General features: G+C 42.9%; 1 protein-coding gene across 1 annotated transcript in view; it reads left to right on the forward strand.

The window, feature by feature from the left end:
• The window catches only part of SORCS3 (sortilin related VPS10 domain containing receptor 3), a 642,617-nt gene that overhangs the window by 447,985 nt on the left and 178,919 nt on the right, over positions 1-15,713 (forward strand). The window contains exon 6 of the mRNA XM_055424699.2: positions 12,114-12,178. Coding sequence (XP_055280674.2) covers positions 12,114-12,178 — 65 coding nt within the window. The remainder of the gene's footprint in view (positions 1-12,113; positions 12,179-15,713) is intronic.

A 15,713-nucleotide genomic window follows, 5' to 3' on the forward strand; every position in this document is an offset into this window, starting at 1 on the left:
GTTAGTACATGAGCATCAGTGACGCTGTGGTTACCATCTTCTTCATGAGGGTCCCATGTGATTACAGCCTATTTCCTCACATAATTTCCTGTTGTCTTCCAGACCCATTTATACACATGAACCCATGTGTATGAAGCAGAGACCCTTTTTCTAACTAGTCCTTCAGCCCCGGTTAGGTCTGGCACAGCCATTAGTAAGGCATTCCCATGAAGCAGGCTGTCTTTGTAGGCTCTGAGCAAGCATGTCCATGCTACCATAATGTACCAGAATGTATGCCCCTAACAGTCCTGAGGCAAAGATCGGAAATTCTGTTTTTATTCTCTTCAGAGCTAAGATACAATTAAAAATGTTACCACAGTAATTGGCAACATCCATTAACTTGATGAGAATTGCCAGAGGCAGCACATTCCCCCCCCCTTCTGCACATTATTAGTCTATAAATATACCTGGTTCCTTTCTCTTTCTTCTCTAGAACTTCTACAAAATATCCACCCAAGCTGTCTCCTTAATGCTCTTTGCCTTTTTAAATTAACTCTCTCAGTTCCTCCAGCACTTCCAGTCCATACCACACAATCTTGCATCTAATTGCATGTGCTGATATATGCGGAAGCAGCTGGGGAAAGCCCACAGCACTGAGAGCTCTGGGATCAGAGTCAGCAGAGTCTGGTGGGAACCCCAGCTCCACCTGGTTATCTTGAGTGACTTTGGCTTTGGGGTTTGATCATCTGCAAAATGGAAACAATACCTGCTAAGACTAAAGCAGTGAGATTACAGGAGGATGATGGGAAGGTGCTCTGTAAACTGTTGCATGTGGGGCCCTCCATCTCATTGGTCCCCAGCAGTAACTTTTTCTTCCTGCTCCCCCCTTGGTCTTCTGGTCCCCATAGAGGTGCAGGGCAGACGGGATCTGGTGGCACAAGACTGTTGAGAAAAGCTCTCTTCAGCTGCAGCTGCACCCCGTTGGTGGCTAGCAACACCTCAGGGACCTTCCCAGCAGGAGGTTCCTCTCCCTTCTGATGCACTCACTTGATTAGAAAGATTTCCCACCCCTGCTTCAAAGAAGTAGGGCAGAGCAGGATGGAACAGGGGCGTACGAATGGTCAGCGCAAAGGAAGAGCTCATGTACCTCCATCCGCCACAGCCACAGAGCCTCTCAGTGCCAGAGAGCAGAGCGGGAGGGGATCCCGGCATCACCCACCCCACAGCTGGCAAGTCCTGTGATTTTCAGAGAGAGGAGCTGCACCCAGAGGGGTCAGGTGACATAGCCAAAGCCACAGTGCTAGACTGGCCAGAACTGAGGTCTTTGCCCCAGCCCAGTGCTTTTTCTCCTACACTCCAATGCAAGTTTTCCTTAGACACTTTCTACACAATCAGTGGTATTCAGATGAGTGTACGTGTGTGTGCACATCTTTGTGTGTGTCTGAATGTAAGATGCCAGGAACCCAGTGGGAATAGTCTCTAAATATGTGCATACGCTATTTCATGTTCATCAAGACAAAACAAGGAAGTTTTGACTCTTATGGAAAATTTTAGGTTTAGAGAGGTTAAATAACTTGCTTAAAGTCACACAGCTAATAGATATAGAGCCAGGATTAGAACCTAGGACTGATGATTCCAAAGCTCCTAGCCACTGGACATAGAAGAGACAAGTTCTTGTCCTAAAAATAGACTATGAGTTAAAAATAATACCTAGTGTGATCGGGCAACCCCAATAAACACTGATTGTGTCATCCCAGACTCCAGTTTGGGAAATGTGGGGCAGTGAGACTTCTTTTTTTAATAAGATAATGTGATTTTTCTCATTAAAAAAAAAATTTATTTTTAATTGAAGGATAATTGCTTTACAATATTGTATTGGTTTCTGCCTTACATCATCATGTATCAGCCATAAGTATGCATATGTCCCCTCCCTCCTGAACCTTCTCCCATCTCCCACCCCGCCATCCCTCTTCCTCTAGGTTGTCACAGAGCCCTAGTTTGAGTTCCCTAAGTCACACAGCAAATTCCCACTGGCTATCTATTTTACATATGGTAATCTATATGTTTCCATGCTACTCTCTCTATTTGTCCCACTCTCTCCTTCTCCAGTCCCCCAGCCCACAGTAAGACTTTAGTTCCTTCCTAATTGTTTTTGAGCTGTTTTAAATCCTAAAAGATGATGCTGTGAAAGTGCTGCATTCAATATGTCAGCAAACTTGGAAAACTCAGTAGTGGCCACAAGACTGAAAAGGTCAGTTTTCATTCCAATCTGAAAGAAAGGCAATGCCAAAGAATGCTCAAACTACCGCACAATTGCACTCATTCATACCCTAGCAAAGTAATGATCAAAATTCTCCAAGCCAGGCTTCAACAGTACGTGATTGGTGAACTTCCAGATGTTCAAGTTGGATTTAGAAAAGGCAGAAGAACCAGAGATCAAATTGCCAACATCCACTGGATCATCAAAAAAGCAAGAGAGTTCCAGAAAAACATCCACTTCTGCTTTATTGACTAAGCCAAAGCCTTTGATTGTGTGGGTCACAAAAAACTGTGGAAAATTCTTGAAGAGATGGAAATACCAGACCACCTTACCTGCTTCCTGAGAAATCTGTATTCAGGTCAAGAAGCAAGTTAGAACTGGACATGGAGCAATAGACTGGTTCCAAATTGGGAAAGGAGTACGTCAAGGCTGTATATTGTCACCCTACTTATTTAACTTAATATGCAGAATACAGCATGCAAAATGCCAAGCTGGGTAAAGCACAAGCTGGAATCAAGACAGCCTGGAAAAATATCAATAACCTCAGATGCGCAGATGACACCACCCTTATGGCAAAAAGTGAAGAAGAACTAAAGAGCCTCTTGATGAAAGTGAAAGAGACAATGAAAAAGTTGGCTTAAAACTCAACATTCAAAAAACTAAGATCATGGCATCTGATCCCATCACTTCATGGCAAATAGATGGAGAAACAATGGAAACAGTGACAGACTTTATTTTTCGTGCTTAAAAATCACTGACTGCAGACGGTGACTGCAGCCATGAAATTAAAAGACGCTTGCTCCTTGGAAGGAAAGTTATGACCAACATAGACAGCATATTAGAAAACAGAGACATTACTTTGCCAACAAAAATCTTATCTAGTCAAAGTTATGGTTTTTCCAGTAGTCATATACGGATGTGAGAGTTGGACCATAAAGAAAGCTGAGCACCAAAGAATTGATACTTTTGAACTGTGGTGTTGGAGAAGACTCTTCAGAGTCCCTTGGACTGCAAGGTGATCAAACCAGTCAATCCTGAAGGAAATCAGTCCTGAGTATTCATTGGAAGTATTGATGCTGAAGCTGAAACTCCAATACTTTGGCCACCTGATGCAAAGAACTGACACATTGGAAAAGACCCTGATGCTAGGAAAGATGGAAGGCAGGAGGAGAAGGAGACGACAGAGGATGAGATGGTTGGATGGCATGGCTGACTTGATGGACATGAGTTTGAGTAAGCTCCAGGAGTTGGTGATGGATAGGGAAGCCTTGCATGCTGCAGTCCATGGGATTGCAATGAGTCAGACACGACGAGAGACTGAACTGAACTGAACTGAATTGTTTTTGTTTAACTGATCTCTATAGCTTTATTATATATTTATAACCTATTTCTCTCTCAGATTATATCCTACCCCACTTTCTAACCCCTCCACTACCTCTGGCCCCTGACTCTCATTTTTTTTTGCTGGGGTCCATGCTGGACACACAAGAAGCATTTGGGAAGTTTCAGGTATTGGCTCAGGACCTCAGTGAATGAGGACATGAGAGGATCCCCACAATGCACTGCCATTTGGGGGTCACACATGCTCCATGTTGTAATATGTTAAGCATATCCTATAGAAACCAAAAATAAATAAAGATAAAGCAACATTGTTAGGTTGTTTTAAGTTTTAAAAAATTTTATTGGAGTCCAGTTAATTCAGTTGTCCCTGGTGGCTCAGACGGTAAAGAATCTGCCTGCAATGTAGGAGCCCCAGGTTCAATCCTAGGGTCAGGAAAATCCCCTAGAGAGGGGAATGGCTACCCATTCCCATATTCTTGCCTGGAGAATCACATGGACAGAGGTGTCTGGCAGACTATAGTCCATGGGGTTGCAAAAAGAGTCAGACGTGACTGAGCGACTAACATTTAACTTACAGTTGATTTGCAATATTGTGTTAGTTCCTGATGGACAGCAAAGTGAATCAGTTACACATATACATGTATCCTCTTTTTTAAAAGATTATTTTCCCATATAGGTCATTACAGAGTATTGAGTAGGGTTCCCTCTGATTTATGTCTGGTTCTTATTATCTGTTTTATACATAGTAGTGTGTATATGTCAGTCCCAATCTCCCAAGAAAACATTTTTAAAAAGTATAGTCTTTTCTAAGTAACAGTTTTTAAAAGATGTTTTAATAGAAATTAATTTCTAAAGAAATAGAGTGAATGTACCTACAGAAAGAAAAGAATTTGTCCAGTGCTACGGACTGTCACAGATTTTAGTTTGCAGGAAGCAATTCAAAATTCCTGGCATGGTGGCTTTTTGCTGACTTCAGATCCTCTCTTATTCTGTCTCCAAAGTGGTTTCTTATGACTGCTGCTCAGTATTCTCCTCCCCATCATGTCTATTTGCACCATCACGCCTTGGGCCATATCATCCCTCTCTCCTTTCTGACTTCCCAATCCCGCACATTCTTCAAGTCTGCTCCTTGTTTCCTCATCTCTGTGAAACCCTACCTGATCCACTGCACCTTTCCAACAAAACTAAAATTCTCTCTGTGTGTTACCCCATAAATACCTATTAAAGGTACTCTCAGGAGATAGGTCAGAGAAGGCAATGGCAAGCCACTCCAGTACTCTTGCCTGGAAAATCCCATGGAGGGAGGAGCCGGTAGGCTGTAGTCCATGGGGTCGCTACGAATCAGACATGACCGAGTGACTTCACTTTCACTTTTCACTTTCACACATTGGAGAAGGAAATGGCAACCCACTCCAGTGTTCTTGCCTGGAGAATCCCAGGGACGGGGGAGCCTGGTGGGCTGCCGTCTATGGGGTCACACAGAGTCGGACACGACTGAAGTGACTCAGCAGCAGCAGCAGCAGCAGGAGATAGGTAGTGGGGTCTGAGAATGAACATTCCAAAATCTAATGGCTGGGAATAAGAACATTGCCTGTTCTCTGCAATCCCTCTACAAATGAGGCAATGTGCTTGGTCTGTTTAATACGATCAAATAGTTTTCTATGAGCAACCTTTCCTTAAGCTGTGATCATATGACATGATCTTGTTCTCTAGAGCTATGCTAATCTATAGCGCATACGTATATAGAAAACAGATGGACTGTGTGGTAGACTGGTAGGCAGTTTCCTAAGTGCTCACACATGGTGAGTATTCAGTAAGTACTTGCAAAGGGATTACTGGTTGTATTCCTAGCAGACCAGCTCTTCAGTTGTATTCAAGTAAAACCTCATAGATTGTCACTATATTAGCACAATCACAAACCCCAGTGACCAAAGCTTAGCTTCAAATTGCTACTGCCAGCATGAGCGTGATATTAGCTATGGTTCACTGAGATTCTTCAGTTGAGTTCAAACTCCTGATCGGTTGCAAGTGACCTCCTGATGTGTGTATGCCTTGTCCTGAAAATAGTTCATGTAACTGCTGAATTTCACTCTAGCCATTTAGAATTTAGAAAGGTATTATATTAAGTTAGACCATGTAGTTTCTCTTTCCCTCCTTCCTCCCTGGCCCCTCCCTTCCTTCCTCCTTCCTTCCCTCTCTCTTTCCCCTTCCTTCTTCCCTTTCTTCAATATTGCTTCTCTGGTAAGGAATGCTGTACTTATGACCCTGTATAAACCTGTATCTTCTTATATATCTTTACATGTTATGGAAAATGCTTAGTCTACCACGTGAAATGCTCTCTGGTGCTTCCATTCCATATTTTATAAAAAATAATTGGGGTTTGATCCGCGAGATGTATTTTATAATCCACAAGTAGAACATAGCCTGTCATTAGAGAGACACTGATACAGTAATCAGTAGCCCTTTTAATTTGCTGGGAGAACCGGAATGCTGAAGGGACAGTAGCTAACCCTTATGTCCAGAAATGGCTCTGCACAAGCTGAGAAACTTTTAGAGAGCATATTAATGACGATTCTGGGTATGGGAAACAGTAACTGATTTTGTTGTTGTTCACTTGCTCAGTCATGTCTGACTCTCTGTGGCCCCATGGACTGCAACATGCCAAGCTTCCCTGTCTTTCACCATCTCACAGAGCTTGCCTAAACTCATGTCCATCGAGTCGGTGATGCCATCCAACCATCTCATCCTCCGTTGTCCCCTTCTTCTCCTGCCTCAATCTTTCCCAACATCAGGATGTTTTCAAATGAATCAGTTCTTCGCATCAGGTGGCCAAAGTGTTGGAGCTTTAGCTTCAGCATCAGTCCTTCCAGTGAATATTTTAGGGTTAATTTCCTTTAGGATTGACTGGTTTGATCTCTGTGCTTATTGAGAGAGAGAGATAAAGAGAAAGAGAGAGAGAGACAGTTTTAGAATCCCAGAAAGGGAATGCATTTGGACCTCACAAAGGTCCCTTTCCCATAACCTCACAAAGTGCCTTCTTTCTTTTTTTTCCTCTCGTCTCTGCTTCTCTCTTCTTTCTGGCTGAATAGTTGAAGGTGTCCAAGACAAGTTTCTCCGAGTCTCATGCTACAGTTTCTCAAGGCAGTCCTAACATCTGGGAAACATGTGTTTTTGAACCAGCTTTGGTGAGGATCTACCCTGGTCTAATCGGCTATAGACAGGGACAGAGCCATATAGTACAGCATGGGCATGGGAGGGGGTTCTACACCTAAAAATCTGTGGATCTGGGAGGGGCCCGCAGTTGACCAAGGCAGGGATTATTGTGATGCAGAAGGAGAGCTCCCAGAGTGCCCACTAGAGGAGCCGTGTTCATTTGAGCTAGATAAGATCCCTGGGTTTTTGTGGCCCTCGCGTTTTCAAAGGATGGTCGTGCATTTGTCAAGCAAATCACAGATGACTGTGTTTAACAGATCCAGTATTGCTTTGAGGATAAATGATGAAAATAACAGCATAATAATGGAAAATGAAGACTTTATTTACTTAATTGCCAAGAGATTAATTAAACAGATGAAATCTGTTCCACCATATTATGGAACCGTTTTCAACATTTGTCCTAAACATACTGTTGGGGTTATTACTGCTTTCATTTGTGTGTTCATCTATCTACTCAGCTGATATTTAATAATACAGAGCAAGAAGGCACAATGCTAGGCGCTCGTGGAAATGATTTAATCAGATCTAAATCCTATCTTTAAGGACAGTACAATAAAGAAGGAGAAAAAAATTGAGATACACAGATAATTGATGGTGACATAAAACAAATTATGTTCTAATCTAAGATCCATCTCTTTCTCACTCTGTACCAACGATTAGGCGATTTGCCATCTCAAAATTTTCATTTCCTCATCTGAAAAAATTTATACTGCCAATTTGAAAAGTTTGTTTAAGAATTAAGAGAGATGACATATTAAATTAATAATAAAAGGGGCCTTTCCTGGAGGTCCAGTGGTTAGCCTTCTGTGCTTCCACTACAGGGAGTGTGGGTTCAATTCCTGGATGGGGAACTAAGATCCCACATGCTACATGGCCAAAAAAAAAAGATAACATTTTTGGTATATTAGATGCTCAATAAATATTACACTTAAAAAGTATTGGTTCTGCATAATGTGAGCTCTATGTTAGTAAGCACTACATAGTAGGTGTTGATGTATGCGTCTATTTGAAATGTTTACATGCATTTAGTTCTCATAAAAACAATGAGAAGGGTGCTATTATCATATCCCCAGTGTGCAGATTAGAAAAATGCAGCAAGGAGAGATTGAGTCAATTGCCTGTGATCCCACGGCGACTGAGTGATGGAGCCGAGACTCTAACTTGGAGTGTCTGATTCCAGAGTGTATGCTTTTAACTACCCCACTGGTATATAAAAAGGAAGGGAGATTTCAGCTTGGTTTGTGAAGGTTGCATTTCAGTCTCTAATGAGTGATTTCAACTCTGACTGCATATCCTTATCACCCACGAGCGTCTAAAAGCTATCGATTCCTGGATGATACTCCAGGGTAGTGGTTCTCAGAGTGTGTTCCTTGACCATCAACATCATATCTTTTATGTGTTTGCTAAGAATGCAAATTGTTGAGCCCTACCCCAGACCTCTCAAATACAAAACTCTGAGGGCTGAGCCTAGCATCTGTTTTAATAAAAGGATTCTGATATAGCTAAAATGGGAGAGGGCTATTGCTCCAGACCAATGAAACCAGAATTTATGGGATTGGGACCTGTGCATTGGTATTCAATATTTTTAGAAAGTTTCTCATGGCATTATAATGTTTAGTGAAGACCAGGAGGCTTTCATGGAAAGTGGTATTGAGTTGTGTCATAAGTGGGGAATATGCAGAGTGGGACAGAAGGAAAATTCCAGGTGGAGGGGCAGTTTGAGCCAAAATATCAAGGACAAGAATGTTGGTGGTGTGAGCTGGAGAAATGTGTTGAGACAAGATTATCTTGAAATTTAACAGTCTAGCAAATCAGTTTGTCAAGCGTTTTTCCTTTGTCCCCTCAATACCTCCCTCATGCACACACCAATATCCAGTTTTCTTATTTCTGGGGAAGATTTTTCTCTAGAATTTGCATCCACAAGGAGAGAAAAACACAGCAATTTAGCTCTGTCCCTTCCTCACGGCAGCCCATGTGCTACAAAGAGGCTATCCTGAAGTTCCAAACTGGATTTTAGAGCCAAGTGACACTGGCTAACTGTGTGTCTTTGGTGTATGAAGCTCAGTTTTCTCCTCTGCTTAGTGAAGGAGCTGAATGAGATCACGGTTTCACAGTTGTTGCGCCCAGCTCTCTTGGGCGTGGTTGTCTGAGTGGGCCGTTCCTGGTTTCTGATAAGTTCCTGTTTGATCTATTGCACATGTTAGAACTTGGAGACTGTATGTGAACAGAGAATTCAGTTGCTAAAAATAAGTTTGAAAGCCACTTGGCCTTTTCCAGGTACTTCCATCAGTAACAGCTGCGCTTCCGTCATAGCATCTGTGAGCATGTGGTTCCGACATAACATCTGTGAGCATGTGGTTCCAGGAGCCGGTTTGCGTTTCTTCCCTGGAGGCTTGGCTGTGGCTTTTTATGTCCTTTTGTCCCCTGTGTCCTTGGTCCTTGCTCAGATCAAGAAGAACTCTCAATTTCAGAGAAGAATCCCTATCTTTCCCCTTTAGGGTTTCAAATGATCCTTGTGTGCCAATGCCAAGTTTGGTAATTGCTATAAAACTAAATATCCCCAGGAGGAAACCACTTCATACTTTATTCAGGTCTGTGTAGATTCTTTTCTGTTTTCTCACCAGTTGAGCAATTTTCATGATAAAAAATGATCTGGGACACAGACAGGACACTGCGATCTTGTTTGAGCCTAAGAAAAGCTTTCTTTAAGACCCAAAAGTGAGCTCGGGGCTTACTTGGGACCTTATGAAGTTTTGCCTGAGTGAAAGTGTTGTAATCATTTATTCAAAATGTATTTGTTGATGGTATACCAAGGATGTTACCAGTATTAAAAAAAAAATAGAATCCTACTTCTTTGAAATTTGTATCTAAGTATGGAAGACATACAAGGGCAATTGCATAAGTGATGTGATTAAACCATGCAAAGCAGTGGTTCTAAGACTTGGCTGTGCGTGGAAATCATCTCGGAGCTTTAAGACATGCAGATGCCTTGATCCAACCCCAAAAGTTTTGATTTCATTGGTTTGGGGAGGGCTTCAGGCTTCTGGATATTCCAAGGCTCCCCCAGTGACTCTTATGAGCAGCCAAATTTGAGAATCACCAAGGTGAGGAGGCAGATAAAGTTCTTCAGTGAGATGAAGGATGCTGCTGGAGGGAAGAGGCCAACTAAGCAGTAAAGGAAGGGTGAGAGGTATCTGGAGAAGGAAAGGGGCAGGGAGAGAATTGGATACAAGGGCACTGCAGGCAGAAGGGATAGCAGTCAAGACAGCTGGGAGCTGCTCTTGCTGGAGAACTAAGTCAGTCAGTCTGTCTAGCTCGGCCTAGTTCCTGTGTCATCTTAGACACATGTCCATTGCTCTGTGCCACAGTTTCCCATTCACTCAAATGTAACTAATGATAACTGTTCTCCTTACCTTAAGTGTTCTGCTTTAAGGTAAAATGAGATGAGGAAAAATTAAAAGAGAGTATATTGATGATCATTAGGCAAAAAATAAAGCACTAGAGTTAAAACCTCTTTCATTCAGCTTCTTTGGGGAAAGAACTGTTTCACATAAATGCGCCTTCTCTGTTGCTGAACACAGGCTTTCTCCAGTTGCAGTGAGTGGGGCTACTCTCTAGCTGCATGCTGGGGCTTCTCATTGCAGTGGCTTCTTATGTTGTGGAGCACGGGCCCTAGGGCGTGGGGCTCAGCAGTTGTGGCACCGGCCATGGCACAGGCCTAGTTTCCTGGCAGCGTGTGGGATCCTCCCAGACCAGGGATTGAACTCATGCTCCCTGCACTGACAGGCGGACTCTCAACCACTGGACCACCAGGGAAGCCCACACAAATGAGCTTTTTAAGTAACTGAAGTTTAGCCATTCAACACAATGCTGCTGCTGCTAAGTCGCTTCAGTCGTGTCCGACTCTGTGCAACCCCATAGACAGCAGCCCACCAGGCTCCCCTGTCCCTAGGATTCTCCAGGAAAGAACACTGGAGTGGGTTGCCATTTCCTTCTCCAATGTGTGAAAGTGAAAAGTGAAAGTGAAGTCGCTCAGTCATGTCTGACTCTTTGCGACCCCATGGACTGCAGCCTACCCGGCTTCTCTGTCCATGGGATTTTCCAGGCAAGAGTACTGGAGTGGGTTGCCATTGCCTTCTCCATTCAACACAGTAATTATTAACAAAATTCATTTTATTTTTCCTAACATAGGTCATTTGCAGCCCTATTTTCTTAAACTGAGTTAACTGTTATCATTAGTCCCCTGCTTCCCGTTTTCTCTGCCTGCAGCCTCTTGGCGCAGATGTCAGATAGTGAACTGCGATATAATGACAGTTAGGGCCTTAGGACCAGAAGATGCATAGTAGATTTATGGTATAGAAGATTGGGTTTTGGGTTCTTTGGCCTGTTTTTCATAAGTTTTCTATTTGTCTTGCTATCTGGGTACCAGCTGTTCTCATTACTTTAAATTTGACTTTTCTTTTCTAACTTGCTGCCTCTTATCTATTCAAAACTGAAAAAACAGAAAACCAATCTTTGAATGAGATTGAAAATAATAGTAGAAAGACTAAGTGTCCAGTTTTGCTGGAGAGAGTGGGTTATGCGATATCTTGAGTATGTGAATGTTTTCATGTCTGTGTTGCCTTTCTAAGCTGACTTTCTGTTTCCTACTCTCGCCTGGATATCTTATGCAAGACTGGGCTCTATATGTGGAAGGTTGGAGGCCCACAGGAATTAGATTGTAAAGATTCTCAGCCTTCCTTTTTCTGGCTGTTGGTCATGGAATTCTAAGGTTCCCCATTCCTACCACCAGAATTGTGTCCTTGACAGACCAGATATTGAATGCTGCTGCTAAACTATTTGTTACCAAATATTTATTGTTTACAAGGTAGAGGTAAGGAAAAGTAGATAGGTCCAAACTCAGGAGGGCAGGAGTGTCTGGAAGCAAACAGCCAGAAGGGAGGTTTAACCACTTTCCCCAGGGAGAAGAAAGGAAGTGAAAGAAATAATCAGGTGCGAGATGGTAGAGGGTCAATGAAAGAAGTTTAGACCAGCTTTACTATGGGGCACATTATTCTGTGCTCTTTTTGTTTCTATGTTTTCGAGAGTTACTGACTCCCTGGTAGTGCTCCAGGACACCTGAGTTGTAACCATTACAGGTGGCAGCTGCCAGAGGCAACCACTCTGCAGGGCCTGCAAGTCACCGTATTCTGTGGGTCCTCAGTATAAGACAGGCCTCCTTTAGAAAGTAGCTTTCTGAGCAATAACCCTGAATGCCTCCCCACATTGCTGTCTGCTGTCCTTGTGGTCACTGAGCTTCTGACTCTCCTTTCCTCCCTAGGTCAGTGGCCGGATTGGATAAGGAGGCAGACCTGGTGCACATGGAGGTGCGGACAGCGGATGGATGTGAGTGCTGTGGCTACCAGGCTGGGCTGATGGGGAAATCTGCCTGCAGGCTTCTCTCCTCCAACCCCCCACCCCCGCCAATTTGCATTTTAATGACTTGGGAAGATGAAAAGCCCTGAGCTCCCTTACCGCCATATCCATCTTTATTTCCTAGAGTGGGGGAGAGGCCTTCAGTCCCAGGGGAGACGTTTCATTGAAATAAACTCTCAGGAATGAATTTTCTGGGGATGGGAGTTAATGTGATGAATTTTGAGGCTCCTGTTTGTAATTTCCTGGCATCTTCAGTGTAATTCGAATAGGAATGTCCATAGCTTATCGTGGTATTTTGCATTCATGTGGTGAATTGCAGGGATTGCAAGTTTTAAAAACTAAACCTTTACCTAGTCAAAATTACAAATAAAAATGTAACTAGAAAAATTATTTGCAAAACTATTTGTTCATCCATTCAGCAGATATTTAGGGATGGCCTACTGTGTGCCAGGCAAGTTTCTCAGCCCTGGAAATACCATGCTGAGCAAGACCTCTATTGTCCCTGCAAATTAGCAATTGAATCCAGGATTTCACGCCTGTGACCCCTTTGTACATCATGAACCTATATGCATCTTAAGCAGAATTTGACTGATAAAGTATCGTTTTGCACCAACTTAGACTAAACTGAAACTGAAATGAAAGTATCCATAGGGCTCTTTCCTGTCCAATAAAAAAAAAAGATCAACTTAAAATGTTTTAAATATGGGCTTCCCTGGTGGCTCAGCTGGTAAAGAGTCCGCCTGCAATGCGGGAGACCTGGGTTCGATCCCTGGGTTGGGAGGGAAAGGCTACCCACTCCAGTATCCTGGCCTGGAGAATCCATGGACTGTGTAGTCCACGGGGTCACAAAGAGTCAGACACGACTGAGCGCCTTTCACTTCACTTAACTTCATGTGAATATATATGACATGCATGAAATATGTAAAATATATGAAAGCTAATTAGCATATTCTAGGTCATAAATAGTCCCAAATAATCCATGAAAATAACAGTGGCTTAGCAGTGCAGCAGATCAAAGTACCGTACTGTGAGTTGAGGTCCTGGATTCTGCCATCCATTAGCTATGAGACTGAGACCCCCTACGCTCTCTGTTCTCCGGCTCCCTATTTTCTGGGGGCACTCACCCTTGCCCTGCTCACCTCAGGGTTATGGGTTGAATGTACAAACATAAGGAGATTGTGTCTGGCCTGTTTGCTGACATGAGGGTATCATTCAGGATACATTAAGTAAAGAAGCCGCATGAGCTGTGTCCTTGGGAAATCTACCGCTTCTGAGGCCAAACACAGATGTATGATAAAAACATGCACTTTGGGGAACATATTTTATCTGCTTTATTTTTATTTTTAAAAGACTTAGCAATTGACATGTTACACTATGCCTGTCAGTCTACTGAGTTCCTTCCTTCCTGCCTGCCTTCCTTTTTCTTTTTTGATTCTTGAGTAAATGTAAGTCTCTGAAGCATCCAAGGATGAGGGATGACCCACACTCTTTGTACATCTTTTTTTAAAACAGAAGCGCTATTTAAGATTTAGGGAGATAAAGCCACATATTCAAATTCAGTGATCATAAGTGTGGTGAAACCTGAATTCTGAATTACTCTTAGTGCTGAGGAGAAAACAAAACAAAACAAAACTGGAACACTGGAGGAAGGATGAGATGGAGGGGTTTGAAGGGGTGTAGTAGAGGAGCCAGAGGGGAGAAGACAGCAACTCTCAGAAGATGAACCACAGACCAGTGTTTAGGACAAACCCGGCCCTGGCCTTTTTAAGCCATATATGTGATCTGTGGTATCTGCCTGTGTGACCATCTACTTGATATAGGAATCCCTTCCCCAACAACCTCTTATAGTGTGTCCTCAGTTTCCATGAGCTCAGGCTTAACACATATCCTTTTCTGTTGCTGGACAACTCCCTTTTAAAAAAAAGTAATTTCTTACATTAAGCTTAAACTTATTTTCTGAAAGTTCAAGAATTCTGGTCCACATTAGAATAATGCCTATAGTGCAGGATTGCCATGAAATTTTATAAGATTAAAAATACAAAACACATAGAAAAGTTCCTGGCCTCTTGTCAAAAATTGAAAAAAGCTGAGTCGACTTAAAAAATAGTCACAATCTAAAGTTGAGAGTTATGTTTTATTTGGTGGGAATTTTTAGGACTTCAAGCCTGGGAGACAGCATCTCAAGTAACCCTGAGAGAGCTGATCTGCGGACGTTGGGGGAGTAGTCAGGTTATATAGAATTCTGCAACAAAGGGCAGGTAGTCTGAACATCAAAAGTATTTTGTGAATTAAAGAAAAGCCAGATATTCCAAATTAAAGAATATAGTACTTTTCTTCATATGGGAAGATGAAAGAGTCTGGGCTCACTGAAGTCATTCCTTTCATATGTGGGGCCAGTATCCTGTGTTTTTCACATCCTAAGTTCCTCAATGCTCACCATAGAGAATGGCTGCAGCCTGGTGCCTGCCAGATCACAGGTATTCTCCTCCATCCTAAGTGCTCTTCAGTTCAGTTCAGTCGCTCAGTTGTGTCCGACTCTTTGCGACCCCATGAATCACAGCACGCCAGGCCTCCCTGTCCATCACCAACTCCTGGAGTTCACTCAAACTCATGTCCATCGAGTCGGTGATGACATCCAGCCATCTCATTCTCTGTCGTCCCCGTCTCCTCCTTCCCCCAATCCTTCCCAGCATCAGACTCTTTTCCAGTGAGTCAACTCGACGCATGAGGTGGCCAAAGTATTGGAGTTTCAGCTTTAGCATCAGTCCTTCCAATGAACACCCAGGATTGATCTCCTCTAGAATGGACTGGTTGGATCTCCTTGCAGTCCAAGGGACTCTCAAGAGTCTTCTCCAACACCACAGTTCAAAAGCATCAATTCTTCGGCGATCAGTTTTCTTCACAGTCAAACTCTCACATCCATACATGACCACGGGAAAAACCATAGCCTTGACTAGATGGACCTTGGTTGGCAAAGTAATGTCTCTGCTTTTTAATATGCTATCTAGGTTGGTCATAACTTTCCTTCCAAGGAGTAAGCGTCTTTTAATTTCATGGCTGCAATCAGCATCTGCAGTGATTTTGCAGCCCAAAAAAATAAAGTCTGACACTGTTTCCACTGTTTCCCCATCTATTTGCCATGAAGTGATGGGACCAGATGCCATGATCTTCGTTTTCTGAATGTTGAGCTTCAAGCCAACCTTTTCACTCTCCTCTTTCACTTTCATCAAGAGGCTTTTGAGTTCCTCTTCACTTTCTGCCATAAGGGTGGTGTCATCTGCATATCTGAGGTTATTGATATTTCTCCCGGCAATCTTGATTCCAGCTTGTGCTTCTTCCAGCCCAGTGTTCCTCATGATGTACTCTGCATATAAGTTAAATAAGTGCTCTTGGGACTCAGGAATTCACATTTGCAGGGCCGGAATTGCTGATGATGTGAAATCGTTGTGTACTAATATAGCAGGAAACACTCCATTTCTCAGCAGACAGAAATATAAACAGGGAT

Source organism: Moschus berezovskii, chromosome 12 (genome assembly GCF_049115385.1).
Source record: "Moschus berezovskii isolate FMDL1 chromosome 12, NW_MosBer_1.0, whole genome shotgun sequence".
In the NCBI taxonomy this organism is placed as follows: Eukaryota; Metazoa; Chordata; class Mammalia; order Artiodactyla; family Moschidae; genus Moschus; species Moschus berezovskii.